Source organism: Molossus molossus, unplaced genomic scaffold (genome assembly GCF_014108415.1).
Source record: "Molossus molossus isolate mMolMol1 unplaced genomic scaffold, mMolMol1.p scaffold_m16_p_7, whole genome shotgun sequence".
Lineage (NCBI taxonomy): Eukaryota > Metazoa > Chordata > Mammalia > Chiroptera > Molossidae > Molossus > Molossus molossus.
Window position 1 is genome coordinate 100345519 of NW_023425401.1, and position 19588 is coordinate 100365106.

The window sequence follows — 19588 nt, forward strand, 5'->3', positions numbered from 1 at the left end:
CACTCCAGTCTAGGGGTATAAGTATCGCAAACCCCAGCTAAACGGGGCACTTGGTTTTGGTTTGGGTCAGCTGAGTTGCCTGCTCAGGCTCTATCTTAGCATACTTTCTTCCTGCAAATAAATCCTCACCTGCTTTTGCTGCTATCTGTTGTCTCTTGTTTGAATTAGTTCCTACAGGCAAAACAAAAACCAGGGGCACAGAGTACTGTCTCTAGCCAGAGGTTATCTCTGACCAGAGACCACCTTGATCACTGCTGACAATTTCATTTTTAAAAATAATAAAATTTGTACTAGAACTTGATAAACTGATTATAAAATGTAGATACATGGTAATGTGATACCTTTTTAAAGCTGCTTTCTGATTGTTTCAAGTTTATATGCTAGATTTGACTAGAATATATATAACTGCAAAAAAAAGTGTATTTGCATTCTTATTCAAATTGCTTCTGATAAGCAAAACTCTAAAACACATTATAGAAGATAATAAAGATACTTTATTTTCTTGTGGAAATAATGTATATGAAATAGTAAACATACAAGAACAGTCAAAATAATTTGAAAAGGGAATTTAAAGGAAGGGTGGATTTACCCTTTAAAATAGCAATACATATTATAAAGATATGGAAATTAAAATTATATCCAGGAATAGCAAATCAATTCATGAAATAGTATCTGAAGCAGACCCATGCATATATGGAAATGTGATTGAAGCTATAGGTAGAATTTCAAATTAGGAGAAAATGGTTGAACAACTTAATGAATGAAGTTGGTATCATTGGTCATCCATGTGGAAACAAGAATGGATTTGGTTTTCCTTCCCTTTCTCCCTCAAAAATAAGAAAATGTCGCCCTGGCCGGTTTGGCTCAGCGGTTAGAGCGTCGGCCTGCGGTACAGAGAGACCCGGGTTCGGTTCCCGCTAACGGCACGTACCTCGGTTGCAGTTTGTCCCCGGCCCTGGTTGGTCGTGCGGGTGGCAACCACTCGATGTGTCCCTTCACATCGATGTTTCTCTCTCTCTCTCTTCCTCTCTCTCCCTCCCGCTCTGTCTGAACAAAAAATGCAAAAATGTCCTCGGGTAAGGATTAAAAAAAATAAAAAAGAAAGAAAAATAAGAAAATGTCCATGTCACAGAGTTGTTACTATATTATATGGTTGGTAAAAAGAATGAAGTACAGCCCAGCCGGTGTGTCTCAGCTGGTTGAGCATTGTCATCCCATGCACCAGAGGTCGCCAGTCCCATTCTGTCGGGCCACATGCTGGGGTTTCGGGCTTGATCCCTACTAGGGGGCATGCACGAGGCAGCTGATCAATGTTTCTCTCTCACATTGATATTTCTATCTCTCTTTCCCTTCCTCTCTCTCTAAAAAGGTCAATAGTAAAATAAAATAAAAATAAATAATACTATGAACTATTCACATGGAAAGGGTTGTAAAAATAATAAATCTCTAAATAAGTATGTAATTAGTTCACAAATTAATCTGTTCAGCAAGTTCTTATGAAAAGTCTTCTACCTGCTAGGAGGCTGGCTAGTGATTCCCAAAATGTGCTCTGGGAACTCCTAAAAGTCTCTGATGCCCTTTCCGGGGATCCACAAAGTCAAATCACTTTAAATATATACTAATACTGTATGTTATTTTCCCCTTTTTGCTCTCGTTCTCTCAAGAGTTAACACTGGATTTGCTAGAGGTAGAGGAGGGTCATGAGGTTAATGAGATAGATGGAAGAGGACAGGGATAGCAGAAAAAATTTTCAGGGTGTAGTTTTTTTATTTTACTTTATTTATTTTTATTTTATTTTAATCCTCACCAAGGACATGCTTTTACTGATTTTTTTGAGAGAGGAAGGGAGAGGGAAAGAGGGAGAAAGAAACATCGATGTGAGACAGACATCACATGGTTGCCTCCCACACCTGCTCCCATTGGGGATCGAACTGAAAACCTGGGCATGTGCTCTGACTGGGAACTGAACTCATGACCAGCCAGGGCATGGGACGATGCTACAACCAACTAAGCCAGCAAGGGTAACTTTTTTAAAAATCCTCACCTGAGGATATTTTTCTGTTTACCATCAGATAGAGTGGGAAGGAGACAGAGAGAAGCATCCATGTGAGAGAGCCACATCAACTGGTTGCCTCCTGCACAACCCAACTAAGGCCGGGATGAACTGCAACCAAGGTACGTGCCCTCGACCAGAATTATACCCAAGACTCATTGGCATGTGGGCTGACGTTCTAACCACTGAGCAAACCAGCCAGGGCTATTTTTATTTTTAAACAATACAACTTTGTTACGTGTTAAAATGTATACCTTAAAAGATAATATGAACTTCCAGTCAAAAAGGCGGCGTAGGTAAACGTGGTATTGCATCCTCCCACAACCACATCAAAGTTACAACTAAACTACAGAAAACCACCATTCAAAACCGCCTGAAATCAAGCTGAATGGAAGTCCTACAACTACGAAATTAAAGCAGCAGCCACATCCAGACTGGTAGGAGGGGCGGAGGCTCCACCGGCTGGCCCCACACCCAAGTGTGGTGGATAAAAATCAGGAGGCTCCCTCAGCTGGGAAGGTCCTTCCTGAGGACTGAGGGGTCCCGGTCCCATACCAGGCTCCCCGCTCAGGGTTCCAGTGCCAGGAAGAGAATCCCCATCACTTCTGGCTGGAAAAACCAGCGGGAACTGAGGCTCAGGGAGGCTGAAGCAGCTGGAGCCCCAGGCAGCTCCTTAAAGGGCCCGCGCACAGACTTATCGGACTCTCTCCCTCTAAGCTTGGAGGGGAGGCAGCTCGAGAGGTGCCAGAGACATACAGGGAAGAACTGATCTGTTTGGCACTGGAGTGAGGGCTGGAGAGGGGGCTTTCTTTGGGACAAACGTGCTGTCAGAGGCCTTTGTTCCTTTGATGAGCCCTGCCCTGGGGCAGCAGACAGTCGCCATATGTGGGACTCCAGCAACCTGGCTCACACTGGTAGCCCCGCCCTGCTGACTCCCTGAGGCCCCACCCCACCCAACTTTCAGGCCCACCCAAGCTGTTGCCAGTTGCTTAACAATAAGATTGGCCTGTCTTGGATCCTGCTTCAGGTTTAGCTAAATTCTTTCAAACAAGCAGCATCTGGTCTCAGCTATCCCCATACCTCTCGTTAAGTAATACACAGAAACAAACACAGGGAGGCAGCCAAAATGAGGAGACAAAGAAACAGGTACCAAATGAAAGAACAGAACAAAACCCCAAGAAAAGAACTAAGCAAAATGGAGATAAGCAACCTGACAGATGCTGAGTTCAAAATACTGCTTATAAGGATGCTCAATGAACTCAGTGAGAACCTCGGTGAACTTAGTGAGGGCCTCAAGAGCATAAAAAAGGGCCAGTCAGAAATCATGGATGCACAGTTAGAATTGAAGGAGGTACTAACTGAAATAAAGAATAATTTACACAGCTTCAATAACGGAGTACGTAAATCTAAGGAGCAAACCATTGATTTGGAATATAAGGAAGCAAAAAAAAGCCCAATCAGAACAGCAAAAAGAACAAAGAATCCAAAAAAATGAGGATAGTGTAAGGAGCCTCTGGGACAACTTCAAGCATGCCAACATTCGCGTCTTGGGGGTGCCAGAAGGAGAAGAGCGAGAACAAGAAATCGAAAACCTGTTTGAAACAATAATGGCAGAAAACTTCCCTAACTTGGTGAAGGAAACAGACATACAAGTCCAGGAAGCACAGAGAGTCCCAAACAAGATGAACCCCAAGAGGCCCACACCAAGACACATCATCATCAAAATGCAAAAGGTTCAAGACAAAGAGAGAATCTTAAAAGCAGCAAGAGAAAAGCAGTTAGTTACCTACAAGGGAGTTCCCATTAGGCTGTCAGCTGATTTCTCAAAAGAAACTTTGCAGGCCAGAAGGGAGTGGCAAGAAATATTCAGAGTGATGGAAAGCAAGAACCTACAACCAAGATTACTCTATCCTGCAAAGCTGTCATTTAGAATCTATGGCCATATAATGACTTTCCCAGACAAGAAAAAGTTAAAGGAGTTCATCACTACCAAACCGTTATTATATGAAATGATGAAGGGTCTTTTTGAAGAAAAAGATAAAATATATGAACAAACAAAATGGCAATGAATACATATCTATCAGCAATGGAATCTACAAACAAAATGAACAGGTAGAACAGAAACATTCTCATAGATACAGAGAACATTTTGTTGGTTGCCAGTTGGGAGGGGGGTTGGGGGAATGGGTGAAAAAGGTGAAGAGATTAAGAAGTACAAATTCATTGCTAGACTGACAAATCCTAAAGGGAAAGGGGTTGGTGGGGTGGGAAGAAATAAACCAAAGAACTTATATGCATAACCAATGGACACAGACAATAGTGTAGGAAAAGGCGGGAGGGGGGCGGGAGTGGGAAGGAGGGGGTCAATGGGGGAAAAATGTGGAACATCTGTAATACATTTTACATTCAACAATAAAGATAAAAAAAAAAAAGATAATATGGGTGAAAACTGGTATCATCTCTGCATGGAAGGCATTTCTGAATATGCTACAAAATCAAGACATAAGAAAAAAATGATGAATATGACTACATAAAAAGTGAATAATTTTGCCTAGCAGCAAAAAAAACAAAAAAGTCCCAAGATTAAAGACAAATGACACATAGGAAAAAAAATGGCAACATATGGTGTGTGATAAACAACGGTTCCTTTCAAATCAGTAAGAAAAAAGATGAGTACCCAATAGAAAAATAGGCCAAGGCCATAATCGGGCCATCACAAATGAAAAAGATGGAAATGCTCCTAAATATACGAAGATATATGTTCTACCTCAGCATTAATCAAAGAAATAAAAATAAAGTAAATAATGAGTTACCTTTTTTAGGACATTTGGATTAGCACAGACTAACTAGAATAATGGCAAAGATGTAGAGAAATTGGCATTCATATACAACATTGGTGGAAGTGTAATATAATTTATTTCTAAAGGGCAAAGTGGCCCGGCCGGTGTGGCTCAGTGGTTGAGCGCTGACCCATGCACCAAGAGGTCGCCAGTTCGATTCCCAGTCAGGGCACATGCCCAGGTTGTAGGCCTGACCCCCAGTGGGGGGCATGCAGGAGGCGGCCAGTCCATGTTCTCTCTCATTGATGTTTTTATCTCTCTCTGCCTCTCCCTCTAAAGATCAATAAGGAAAAATTTTTTTTTTTATTCTCACCTGAGGACATTTTCCCATTTTTTGTTCCGATAGAGTGGGAGGGAAAGAGAGGAAGAGAGAGAGAGAGAAACATCGACGTGTAAGGGACACATCAAGTGGCTGCCACCCGCACAACCCATCCAGGGCCAGGGACAAACTGCAACCGAGGTACGCGCCCCTAGCGGGAACCAAACCCGGGTCTCTCTGGACCGCAGGCTGATACTCTAACCGCTGAGCCAAACCAGCCAGGGCAAAAAAAAAATTTTTTTTAAATAAAGGGCAATGTGGCAATAAATATGACAATATTTTTTTAAAATATTTTTTCTTTATTGATTTTTTTTTAGAGAGAGAAAGGGAGAGGGAGAGGGAGAGAGAAACATCAATGAGAGAACATCGATTGGCCGCCTCCTGCATGCCCCCACTGGAGATCAGGCCCACAACCTGGGCATGTGCCCTGATCAGGAATCAAACTGGTGACCTCTTGGTGCATGGGTTGATGCTCAACCACTGAGCCACACTGGCTGGGCAAATATGACGGTGTTAAATGTGCAACCCTTGCTCTAAGAATTCCAGTTCTAGGAATTTCATTTAGGGTCACAAAGTTAAATGCTAAAAGCAATCCCATATCAGATTACTAATTTCTACCCCTACTGCCCCATCCAACCTCCCCTTGTCCTTTCTCTAGTAGAAGCTCCAGTCCTGCGGAGTTTTAAGAGGATATATGGCTACTTCCCTAAAGAGAACATTTCCTGGCTTTCCTGAAAGCTAGGTGTGGCCCTGTAACAACATAACGTCAGTGGAAGTGCGTGTTCAATGTTTGTGCTGCTTGATGAAAACTGCCAGTTCCTCTCTTTTCCTGAGTGAAAACATGGTGCTCGTGGCCCGTTCTGGCCAGGTAGGAAAAAACCAGCATTTTAAGGTAGAGCAGAATCATAAGCTAGAAGAGACCTGTTTCCTTGAATGATTGAGAAGCAGAGTTGCAGACCACTCATTTCTAGAAAAGGAAATAAATTTGATATTGTTTGAGCCATGGAAATTGTCATCCCCGATTAGCCCATAGCTTGACTAATATAATTTCAAATGTCTGTCAGTATACTTTTTTCCCCCCAATACATTTTGTTATCATGGAATCATAAGCAATCACTAAAAGTGATTTTATAAATTTATATATGTTTACATATATAGATTTTTTTTCTTTATGGATTTTAGAGAGAGAGATAAAGACATTGATGAGAGAGAACATTGATTTGCCGCCTCCTGCATGCCCCCCACTGGAGATCAGGCCCACAACGTGGGCATGTGCCCTGCCGGGGAATTGAACCGGCCACTGCTTGGTGCGTGGGTCGACGCTCAACCGCTGAGCCACACTGGCCGGGCCACGTATTGTTGGGTTTTATAGTGTGCTTGAGTTGCTATAATAAAATTCTACAGATTGTATGGCTTAATCAACAGAAATTTAGTTTTCACAGTTCAAGAGGCTGGGAAGTCCAAGGTCAAGGTTCCAGCTAATCCAGTTTCCGGTGAGAGCTCTCTACTTCCGGCTTGCAGGTGGCCACCCTGGTAGGTGCTCACATGCTGTTCCTTGGGGCATATATTTGGGGAAGGGGGATTGAGGTGGTGGCGAGAGAATAATTGAGAATGTGCTCAAGTCTCTCTGTTCTTTTAAGGTCACCAATCCTATTCAATTAGGGCTCCACCCTTATGAGCTTATTTAACCTTAGTTAACTCCTAAAGTATTCTATCTCCTAAAACAGTCACATGTTAATTTGAAGAGGTACAAAATGCAGTCTATAGCATTGAGTTAAAAAAAAATTACTAAAATCATGTATATTGTGATTCCAGTTATTTCAAATTTTATGTATGTGTGGGTGTGTATGCATAGAGTATATTTACATAGATAGAATCCGAAAAGATGTTCCCCAGTAGCAGTAAAGTCTGTGTAGGTGGGATTTAACTCTGTGTAGGTAGGCAATGACAGGCATCCTTGGGCTACATTAAGCACAATTTATAGCACAGTAAAGCAAATATAACTAAAAATAGTGGTTGACATATATCACCATAAGAGCAAACAAAAGCTATATAACAAATGAAGATTTGTTTCATATAAGTCAAGCGTAAAAAAAAATAATGATAATAACCCCAAAGAATGGCACTTTTCAAAAGTACAAATGTGTACAATGAATTCTACCATCAAGTGAAATATTTCTTGAAAAGTACAAATTGCTTCTTGCTGTTTCTGTGCTTTATGTTGGGCTGTGCTAGCATAAATATTTTAGAGGTTATGTCTCAGGAATAAACCATACCATCATTTTCAAAGTTCTTTCAAATTTCTAATTTGGTTCACTCACTCATCTCTCACTTATTTGCCCCTTTCTCGGGGTGCTGCGGATCTACTCATTCTTCTAGCTTTTAGTTATTTACACTTTTCTTTTTCTTCTCTTATTAAGTTACATATTATATGTCTATGTAAGTAATCGTTGCTTTTTCCTTCCTTGGTTCCCTTGCTGTCTTCCTTGTTCTCACTTTTTTTCTTTTTCTCAGTCCTCTTATTGATGTACTCATGATCTATTGAGTTTTTCAGTGTTTTTTTTTTTTTTTCTCCTTCTTTTTCCCCCTCTGAAATCCTTAACCTCGTAAGAAAACCCAATGTAAGTGCCTCCACAGAGCAAGCAGAATATCAAAATGTGGGGTTTTTCTCTGCCCCTAGATATTCCCAGAACAGCCTGCAAAGGTATTGTTCCCAGTCCTTAAGTTGATTTCTTCTGTCCATAAAGGAGAGAAGTTGAACTGAGTTCCATGGTCAATATTTAGTTTATAGCCCACTTCATTATTCCTGTCCTTCAAACAAGGGAAAATATGCCTTTTCTGTTACTCTCCAGCACTTATGTGACTTATTTGCCTCTGCATGTAATGATCTGAAACCCTAAAAGAAAAAAGTGATTGGTAGGGAAGGTGGTGAGGGAAAAGGAAAATCACCTGCAAATATCTGTCCTGGACGTTCCTCTTAAAAAAATTCTTTTTTCTTTATTAATTTTAGAGAGAGATGAAGGGAGAGGGAGAGAGAAATAGAAACATGGATGAGAGAAAACATCGACTGGCCGCCTCCTGCATGCCCCCCACTGGGGATCCGGCCCACAACCTGGGCTTGTGCCCTGACCAGGAATCAAACCAGTGACCTCTTGGTGCATGGGTCAACACTCAACCACTGAGCCACACCGGCCAGGCTGGGCTTTCCTCTTTTAAAGATGGCTCACCATAACCAAATATTTGGGGGGGGGGGCTATAATTGAGGCAAATACTTGGAATGGAGCAGAGGGTGAGAAGACTAAAGCAGCAGGAAGCAAGCTCTAAATTTATGGCTTCCACAAAATTTGGGAGCTATCGCCCTGGCTGGTGAAGCTCAGTCAGTTGGGAGTCATATCCTTTATTGAAAGGTTGCTGGTTCGATTCCAGGTCAGGGGTTCATGCCCAGGTTGCAGGCTCGATCCCCAGTGGGGAGCATGGGGGAGGCAGCTGACCGATGTTTCTCTCTCACATTGATGTTTCTCTTTCTCCCTTTCTTCCTTCCTCTCTCTCTAGAGACCAATAACAAAATCCTTAAAAAAATGGGGAGATATTAAGGTAATACAGAGCAGAAGAGATGGTTATTCCCCTAAGGGAATTACAACCTAGCAGGAGCAATAACATGCCCTCTGTGTTGGGTGTCTCCAAGACCACCCTTAGTTTCAATGATTTGCTAGAAGGACTCACCAGCTTCAGGAATTTTCTCCATTCCCAGTTACAGTTTATTACAGCAAAAGGATACGGATTAGAATCAGCAGAGGGAAACGATGAATAGGGACACCAGGAGCAAAGCCCCTCCTCCAGCGGAGTCCCACAAATACAGTCCTATGAGCCATGATGTATAACAACGTGTGTCAAGTGTTCCCAACCAGAGACATTCACCTGAGCCTTGGTACCCGGGATTTTAAATGATGGTCAGTCACACAGGCATGCAGCACCCATGTGACTGACCTTAGCTAATCAGTCTCCAGCCTCCCGAAGGTAAAGCTGACACAGCATGGCCCAGGGCCTCAAGTATACAAAAAACTTGTATTAGTCATAAATCATGCTGTTGTTAGCATAAACCATCTGGTCAAACTGATGGAGTGTGGCCCAAATCCCCAAACAGACAAATACATTCTTATCAGGTAGGATAAAGGTTCAGAGGTCATCTGCCAGGAGTTAGTCAAGGGCCAGTTCTTTCTTTGGAATGTGTAGGGTTTGAGTAATCCAAGCTCACTGAGTTAACCCTTTAGTACACCCCCAAGTAGTAAGTTGGCTATAAACATTTTTTTGGAATAACTATGTATGTATGGTGCCAGTTGGGTACTGGACATATCAGGGGAACACTTTGTCAAGTATATGACTGTGTAACCACTATGCTGTATACCTGACACTAACACAAAATATTAAATGTAAACTGTAATTGAAAAAACATTTTTTTAAATATTAAAGAAATATTTTTTTCTTTGTTGATTTTAGAGAGAGAGGAAGGGAGAGAGAGAGAGAGATAGAAACATCGATAAGAGATAACTTCGATTGGCCGCCCCCTGCTTGCCCCTCACTGGGGATCAGGCCCACAACCTGGGCATGTGCCCTGACTGGGGATCAAACGAGTGACCTCTTGGTGCATGGGTCAATGCTCAACCAGTCAGCCACACCAGCCTAGTGAAAAAATGTTTTAATGTAAAAAAAAAAAGTGTAATTAAAGGATATCATGAAAGAAGTAAAAAAAATTTGAATTTTATTTAAAAAATTTAAATAATTGAATTTTTTATGTTTGTGATGGCAGAAAACTTAATCTAGTCATATTCTTCTTCTTCTTTTTTTTAATTCTCACCCGAGGACATTTTTCCATTTTTTGTTCAGATAGAGTGGAAGGGAGAGAGAGAGAGAAAGAAATATCGACGCGAAAGGGACACATCAAGTGGTTGCCACCCGCACGACCAACCAGGGCCAGGGACAAACTGCAACCAAGGTACGTGCCCTTAGCGGGAACCGAACCCGGGTCTCTCTGGACTGCAGGCCGACGCTCCAACTGCTGAGCCAAACCGGCCAGGGCAATCTAGTCATATTCTTAATTACTTTAGGTGGTTTCTTTTTTTACTTTAGATTTTGTTTCCATCTGGGTTTTAGTCATCATTTCAGGTTTTAAATCAGTCAATACAATATTCATTCTCCTTTCTGTCTAGGGCTAATTTGCAGATCCAAGGGTTTAATAGTGCCATGGCATACATGGGAGAGACAACGGGTCCTTGGGTATCCAGAGTTCATGGTGACACACACAGAATATGCCTTGCGTTCATTGGTCCATGACTGCTGGCATCTCTGTGGAAGCCCCTGAGATAATCTGAGGGTTCCTGAACATGCATCTTCTTGTCCTAACAATGAGGTCTCATGTCATCCAGGCCTTTAGGGGTGGAAAACATCAATACCCAGTAACATCACACGCCTGACCAAATATAGCAGGCTAATTTTTACGTTGATAACTTTCTTGTATGGCCCAAGAATGATGGCCCTTGGCGGAAAAAGGTTCCCTACTTTTGGAAGGTACAGGAGATTGGGTTGTCACCTGACTGCTTCTGTGCAGTGGACTGGCCCTGTCCTTGCACATGGAGACCTTTCTTGTGTCAGACGACCTCCAGATTCGTGTCAAGAAAAAATGTTAAGGATGAGTATGTAGGAGTGAGAACAAAGCAAGTTTTATCCTGGTAGAGAAAAAGAAAGAGGTCAGGATGCAGGTGCTGCTGCGAAAGAACGAAAAAGTATGCATCCAGGTGGACATTGGCCAACTCAAGAGTGAGTTACACACGATGTCTTGGGATTTTATGTTTTCAAGGAAGGGTTGTCTCCAACCTTTGTGGTGCCAAATTCTGAGTCTACCTTCTGGTTGCGGGGGGCGGGGGGGGGGGGTGTCTTGTTCCTAATATGGTCTGTTCTGAAGTGTCATGGCATCAGTCCCCATGGGGGGAGGGGGCTTCTATTTGTGGTGTCAATTTTCATTATAATGATGGTATAATGAGTTCTGGGGTCGATCTCTGGTCAATTTTTCCTCCATTTTTGATTAGTCTGGATTTAACTGGTTTTTGTTATCTGCCTCCCTGACTATGTAATTTAAACCATCTGCTCTTAAGCATCTTCATTTAGGGAGGATAGGGTCTCTGATTTCTTAGCTGGCTGTTAATTGCTCAGCCATTCTGTCTGTTTGTTCAACCATTTGTCTGTTTCCTCAGTCCACTAGCCAGGGAATTTTCCTAGTTTCTTACTAACCCGTGTCACGGTAAAGCAGTTATCTCAAACTCTCCTTGCCTAGACGAGTATCATAACCTCTGAGAGGTCTACCCAAAGATGATCTTGTTAAATTTCCCTGAAAATTCTAGAATTTCTACCCATCACTGCCTTTTGAAGGGTGGGCATGAGGAATTCTCACTACCATCTAATGCTCTTGCTCTCCTTGCAGACTTCAATCTCTTCCAGCACAGATAACTTTTTTTTATTTTCTTGTTGACAGATGTCCCCCATTTTCCTTCCCTTTGCCCCCCTCAACCCAGCCCCTGCTCCACCCAAGGCCTTCACCATATTATTGTCTGTGTCCATGGGCTATGCATATATGCATATATGTTCTTTGGTTAATCTCTTCCTAGCACAGACAACTCTTACCTTCACTTTCAGAGATGATGGTAGAGGTGATGGTGGTACAGTTTAGAAAACAGCAAGCCATCCAATTAGGCTGAAACTTAATATGGGTACGGAAAAGTAGTAATAATCAGGCAGGAGGATCAGATAGGCATGAAATTGTGGAAAACCTTGGATGCAGTAGGGAGCCATAGATATTACAGAACAAGTGAGGGGATAAGAGTGAGAGCTGCAATTAAGGAAGAATGATCTATTGGTAGTGTGGCTCTCGGAAATATTTTTGCAACACACTTGGGAGGACAATAATACCTAGATTTTAAAAATCACGAGTAAAAAACCTAAATTCATTTTTCTGGATTTAAAAAAGCTCAGAAGTCATCTCTATTTGAACAATGAGTACTAGGGAAGAAGTGATTAACTTTGCGTGGTTTAGGGGACAACGTGTAAGTCTGAATTTTGAAGTAAGGGCGTCCCAAAACAAAGGGGAAAGTATGTACAGAAAGGGAGACATTAAAATTAAAGCATGGAAATAGTGGGAGCTTTAGCTTGAGAGGTGTATAGGGATGAAATCATGGAAGGACAGTTAAATTTGGGCTAGGTGTCTGTTTCTCTATAGAGCACTCAGATTACAATCATGAGATATTGCTTGCTGCTAGAAGTAAATATGGGGATGGGCCCAAAGAAACAGCTTTCATTATTTATTTATTTATTATTTTTTAATCCTTAAAAAATATGATATGTTCTTATTGATTTTTAGAGCGAGAGGAAGGAAGAGAGAAACATTGATGTGAAAAAAACATCAATTGGTTGCTTCCCATATGCACCCAGGGATCAAACCCACAATCTAGGTATGTACCCTGACTGGGAATCAAACCCGAAACCTTTTGGTGTATGGGAGGACACTCCAACCAACTGACCCACCCAGCCAGGGCAAAGAACCAGCTTTTAAACAAGTTTGCCAGTGATTCTTAACTTAAACTAGGATTTAACCAACTATTACCATACAAAATAAACAGTCCTTGTATGTCATTAAGAACTTCACGAAGATTGGATTTAATGACTTGTTTGTAAAAGAGGCTGGTCGGAGAGGAATCTTTTGGGAAAGTAAGGTCTTGAGGGCATGCTGGGATGCCTTGAGTTTGCCCTCCCTATTACCATTTCTTCTTCCAAAATCATTCCAATTTTAACAAAGCCTTTTCTGACTCCACTCTACTCTTCTCAAAGGTCCAGCTCTACTTCATTTGTACTTAAAAATGGCACTTCCATACAATGTTTTTTAATAGTCTTGTGTATATACAAATCTTTTTGCCCCTCACCCAGGTTCTACTTTTAAGCTAAAAAATTTTGCATTTTTTTCAGTGAAAATATGTGTAACGTCTGTTATAAGTGTGTGTGTACCAGGAGAGGGAAGGGTATGAAAAAGAATATTGAATTTTTGAATTATTTGGATATAAGTGTTAATATTTATTTTTCTTTCCTGTAAATGATGCCATATTTATGCAACAACGATATTTGCAAATAATCTATATCTTTTTTTATTCTTATTTGTTTATTTTTATCCTCACCCGAGGACATTTTTCCATTTTTTGTTCAGGTAGAATGGGAGGGAGAGAGAGAGAGAGAAACATCGACGTGAAAGGGACAAATTGAGTAGTTGCCACCCGCACAACCCAGCCAGGGCCGGGGACAAACTGCAACCGAGGTACTGCCCTTAGCGGGAATCAAACCCGGGTCTCTCTGGACTGCAGGCCAACGCTCTAACTGCTGAACCAAACCAGTCAGGGCAACAACAATCTATATCTTAATTCCTTGGAAAATTAGCCATTTTTCCAAGAGATATGAAAAAATGCTCAACATCACTAATCATCAGAGAAATGCAAATTGAAACAACTATGAGGCCCGGCTGGTGTGGCTCAATGGTTGAGCATAGACCCATGCACCAAGAGGTCACCAGTTCGATTTCCAGTCAGGGCACATGCCCAGGTTGTGGGCCCGATCCGCAGTGGGGGCATGCAGGAGGTGGCTAATCGCTGTTCTCTCTCATTGATGTTTTTCTCTCTCTCCCTCTCCCTTCCTCTCTCTAAAAATTAATAAAGAAAAAAAAATTTAAAAAACCCCAACAACTATGAGGTATCACCTCACACCTGTCAGAATGGCCGCCATCAACAAATCATCAAACAACAAGTGTTGGTGAGGGTGTGGAGAAAAGGGGACTCTAGTACACTGCTGGTGGGAACGCAGATTGGTGCAGCCACTATGGAAAACAATATGGTGTTTCTTCAAAAAGTTAAAAATGGGCCCTGGCCGGTTTGGCTCAGCAGTTAGAGCATCGGCCTGTGGTCCGGAGAGACCTGGGTTCGGTTCCCGCTAAGGGCATGTACCTCGGTTGCAGTTTGTCCCCGGCCCTGGTTGGTTGTGTGGGTGGCAGCCACTCGATGTGTCCCTTTCACGTCGATGTTTCTCTCTCTCTCTCTCTCTTCCTCTCTCTCCCTCCCACTCTATCTGTGCAAAAAATGGAAAAAAAAAATGTCCTCGGGTGAGGATAAAAAAAAAAAAGTTAAAAATGGAACTGCCATTTGACCCAGTGATCTCACTTCTAGGAATATACCCTAAGAAGCCTGAAACACCAATCAGAAAGAATATATGTACCCCCATGTTCGTAGCAGCACTATTTACTATTGCTAAGATCTGGAAACTGCCCGAGTATCCATCAGTAGATGAGTGGATAGAAAAGCTGTGGCACATATACACAATGGAGTACTATGCAGCTGTAAGAAAGAAAGATCTCTTATCCTTTGAGACAACATGGAGGGACCTGGAGAGAATTATGCTAAGCAAAACAAGCCAATCAGAGAAAGACAAATATCACACGATCTCATTTATTTGTGGACTATAATGAACAAAACAAGCTGATGAACAAAACAGACCCAGAGACATAGAAGTAGGGTACAGACTGACAAACCTCAGAAGAGGGGTCGGGAAATAAACCACAGAACTTATATACATGTATGCATAACCATGGACATAGACAACAATGCTGGGGGCGGGATTGGGAGGAGGTTGTCAATGGGGGTAAAAGGAGAAACATCTGTAACAAAAAAATAAAAGAAAGAAAGAAAACTATTTTACTTACTTAAAAAACAAATCATTGAATTAAAAAATTTTTTTCATTGGTAAATTCTTCAAAAATTTCCCACTTGCAAGAGAACCCTCCCCTTATTCTTCATGCTCCATCATTCATCATAGAGATGAGTACATTCAGGTGGCAAAATCCATCCTGCCTCCACATCTTTTTCCCACATTTTCTACTTTTAAAATTCTTTCCTTATTCACTCTTAACTATCTCCGCTTTGTCATCCTTTGACCCTCGCACTGTATTCCTCCTACAGGACCCGGTCTCTAGTAGTAAAACCAGAGTTTTGAAAGCAGTGAATTAACGCGTAGACACAGTGAAGCTCCGCCCTAGAGGAGGAGCCAACACAGGCGGATCGAATTAGATGGCTGGTGGTTAACGAATAAACCCTTCATTTTTTCAGAGGAGCTACACGCACACAATGGCCCAATCAGAGACCGCGGTTCCCGGGGTTCTGAGGGGCGGGGCTGAGCAAGCGCCCTCCCACTTGCCAACCTCCCGCTGCGGCCGTCGGAGCCTCGCGGGCTTCGGCAGGCCCCGCCCTCTGGCCAGGCGCGGCGGCTATTGGGCGGCGCGCTCCCAGCCGTTGTCTCAGTTGCTGGGAGAGAGGGCGAGGGCGGGGGCGGGGGAGGGGACCGAGGTGGGCTCGGGCCCCAGGGAAAAGCCGGGAGGCTCGGACGGGCTGGGCGGATTCGACGAGCGCCGCGGCGATTGGCGAAGGGGACGGAGGGCAACCTCTCCGGTGCGAGGAGCGGTCCCCGCTGACAGAACCCCTTTTTCCGGCCGCGCCACCCGGGAGGCGGATCCCCGGTGCCCGAGGAGGCTTCCTCCGCCCGCCCGCCCTCCCTCCCTCCTTCTCCCGCGGGTCACCCGAGCGGCCTGTGAGGAGGAGGAGGAGGTCGTCGGGGGCGGCGGCGGCGGACGGAGACCGCACTCCCCCTTCCCCGGCGGCGGCGGCGGGGGCAGGACAATGGAGGTGGCTGTGGAGAAGGCGGCGACGGCGGCGGCGGCGGTTTCGGCGGCGGCCGCCGGGGGACCCTCGGCAGCGCCGAGCGGGGAGAACGAGGCCGAGAGTCGGCAGGGCCCAGACTCGGAGCGCGGGGGAGAGGCGGCCCGGCTCAACCTGTTGGACACTTGCGCCGTGTGCCACCAGAACATCCAGAGCCGGGCGCCCAAGCTGCTGCCCTGCCTGCACTCCTTCTGCCAGCGCTGCCTGCCCGCGCCGCAGCGCTACCTCATGCTGCCGGCGCCCATGCTGGGCTCGGCCGAGACCCCGCCGCCGCTGCCCGGCCCCGGCTCGCCGGTCAGCGGCTCGTCGCCGTTCGCGACCCAAGGTGAGAGGCGGGCGCGGGGCGGCGGGCGGCGGGCGGCGGGCGCGGGGCGGAGGGCGGCCCTGCGCGGCGCGACCCGCTGTCATGTCGCCGCCGCCGCCCGGGGTGCGCGGCGGGGGAGGGGCGAGGAGGAGGGTCCGTGCTGGCGGCAGTGACATGGAGGGCCCGCGCGACCCGCGAGCAACTTCCACGGGCGCTGTGGACTTGGCCGCGCCGCCGCCGCTGCTCCTGCCCCTCGGCAGTCTCCGCCGGGCTTCGGTGGCCCGTGCGCCCCGCACTTTTGAAAAATCTCTGTCGGAGTCTGTCGTCTGGGTCTTGGGTGCTTTGCCAAGTGCATCTAGTTAACGGCTACCCTCTGCCCCCCCAAAGCTTTGTCCAGGTGCAAGTGATCCCAATCATCTCGTCTAGACCCACGTTTGTGTGTGTGTGTGTGTGTGCGCGCGCGCGCGCGTGTGCTGGAGGGGGGGGATGGAGATGGAGTGGTGGTGACTTTCTTTGATGATTGATACCAGATCGGATGCCCTCTGTGTTCTGTCTTGCATGTTTCGGGTTCTCGACCTCGGTGAGAACCCAATTCTCTTCTCTCCGCTGTGGACAAAGAAACTAAGACGGTGTCTTGTCTTTATCTTTCGAAGATTTTTATTTTGAGACGGCAAAGGGGAAAGAGAAATAGAACAAAGTGATTTGGGGTGCAGGATTTTTCTTGTATTTTGTAGACAACAGCTGTAAACGTTGAAGTTTCTGTTCTCTTAGTGGTGTTTGTTACGTATAATGAGACTTTTGACAGGTAGTTCCCATTGCTAACGCTAACAGGTTTGAACCATTTTTCCTTAAAGTAAGCACAGTAATTATTTGTTTCTAGTAGTAGGATACTTGAGGTTTTGAAATTTTAATATTGCAACTATTTGAGCACCTCCTTTTAAAAACACAAAGTGACTGAAAACAGGGAAATCATTTTTAATATTTACTTCCATTTTAGGGGAACCAATTGATTTAATTTTGAGATGAAATGCTAATTAAGTAATTGAGTTACCTCAAGCGGTGTTAGAAGTTAATGTTTTAAATAGATTGTAGTGTTAGACTCCTCATTTAATTAATTGTATGTTTGGAACAGTATCTGGTTGAGGGAGACAATTTTCCATGGGTCTCTGTTTCTGCAGGCCCTGCCCACAGACTGACTGCCCATTGTTTCTATTTTTAAAGGATGTTTGTATAAGGAACAGCCTTAGAAGATAGTGTCTTTCATCAGAGCAAAGGCGGCGTGCATAGGATTCAGTATAATAAAGATAAATGTCTCCTCCTGAAGCAGGAGGCAGGCATGCTTACTGCTCATCATAAAGATCAGGGTTCCCTAAGCATAGGTTCTTCTCATGTAACACAACCCATTGCCTGTGTAGGTATCAGCTGGCCCTCTTCCCTTTGCTTGGTGGGAACTGGGACTCTGGGAACCGGTGCAAAAACGTTGGTGCTTTGGCTTATGTAATTATTGTAAGTAATAAACTACCCTTTGCCTGTGACCCCTCAGTCAGTCTCCTGTCTTCTACTAGCATCTATGGTATGTGTTAGCTTGTAAGTAGGGTGAAAATCTTAGATTCTTCACATTAGTTTACTCAGATGTGGCCCACCTGTTGGAAAGTTAGTACAGGTGAAACTAAGGTTTCTTTTATTTATTTTTTAAATGTTTAAACAGGCCAGTAGCCAATTAGGATCCAAAATTTGCATAGTTGTAGGATTAAAATGTATTGCGTGCCTGGCCATGACATTCAGACTAGAATGAGAACATGAATAATAAAAGTGCTGAGTCTCAATTCTGAGACAAGTCTGTAATTTCATATTTCTCAAAATGCTCTATGTAATTCCAGTCTCCCAAGTATTTTTTATCTTGGTATTTGTATTGTATGCAAGAGTTCAAGGAAAGCATTCAAATGGGAAGATAAATGGTTTTGTTTTTATACTAAGAAAGAAAAGGCTTTAACAAATGATACTGTTAGAGGTGTAGAGCCCTAAAAAAAGAAGTTAGGGTTATCTTCAGTAAATTAAAAATATTATCTGAATCTTATTGACTTGAATGTTTTCTTTTTCTCTCTCTCTCTTGCAAACTTATTTTAATACTAGCTGAAGCAAAAGTTTAGACAGCGCATTTTAGAACTAAATGGGTTTATTTGATATTTTTTTCATTCTCTTAATGAACTTATGGGTACCAGCATCATGGGTCAAACTACCATACCTTCAGGAGCTAAGCAGGTAATTGACATGGAGAACTAGAAGCATGGTGTTAAAATAATAGAGAATGGTGAAGAGTGGGAGGTGGCAAATTTTACTCCAGCAGATTGTCATGTGAGAATGCAGGGCCAGTGTTGAAAGACCTTTTTTTTTTTTTTCCTTTCTTTTATGGGAAGTCTGAAGTCTGGATTTTGTGTAAAAATTTTCTAGTATTATATATTGACAGGTAATTAAGAAAAAAATAACACCCACACAGGACACATAACATGTTCCAGTTATAGTCTTAACTTTTAGATTTAGATAGGGGTTTTCAAATTTTAGCTGTACTGGAATCACTTGGTATACTTGTTAAAATTTGGATTTCTAGGCTCCTCTCGCCAGAGAGCCCAATTTGGCATAGTTTTGGAATTCTAGGGTATAATATGAAACCCTAGTGTTTCCTTAGTTCAAAATACAGTTCATCATAATAGGATTCTGTAGAAAATTAAGACCAAAATTCAGATGTAGAATAGTAATTCTCAACAGTATCAGACCTACTTTCCTTTTCTATTAAACTTTTCCGTGCTCCCTATGTTGTCCTAAATGAAATTTATAGAAAATAAATTCTTCCTAACACATTTTTAAAAATTAAAGCATAATGCTTTAATTTTTAAAAATGAAATAAAGCTATTGTGTTATAATTTACAAATGCTCATAAATGTTTGAAAGAGGTCACATTATTTGTCCAAGGAGTGTGAAATACAAGAATCCATCAGTTTTCTTAGACTTACTAACTGGCAGTCTGTAAGATATGTAGTCTCAATTCAGGGGGTTGATTTCTTTTGGTTCTTGGAGAAAATTAAAATATTAGAAAGGATTAATAGTATTTAAGATTTATTTATATTGTATAAGAGTTTTATACACAATAGTTCTATATACAGTATACACCTGTTGATGGAAACGACTATTTTTTTCAGTTTTGGGCTACTATGAATAAAATTTTCATAAATATTTGTAGATAGGTGTTTATGTAGATATGTTTTAATTTTCTTGGCAAAT

General features: G+C 43.1%; 1 protein-coding gene across 2 annotated transcripts in view; it reads left to right on the forward strand.

The window, feature by feature from the left end:
* Positions 1-15660: 15660 nt before the first annotated feature.
* The window catches only part of TRIM24 (tripartite motif containing 24), a 110118-nt gene continuing 106190 nt past the window's right edge, over positions 15661-19588 (forward strand). Inside the window, exon 1 of one of the 2 annotated variants that reach the window (XM_036246288.1) lies at positions 15661-16330. In XM_036246288.1, coding sequence (XP_036102181.1) covers positions 15967-16330 — 364 coding nt within the window. In that variant the 5' untranslated portion in view covers positions 15661-15966. The remainder of the gene's footprint in view (positions 16331-19588) is intronic. The other variant, XM_036246287.1, reaches the window with a different exon arrangement.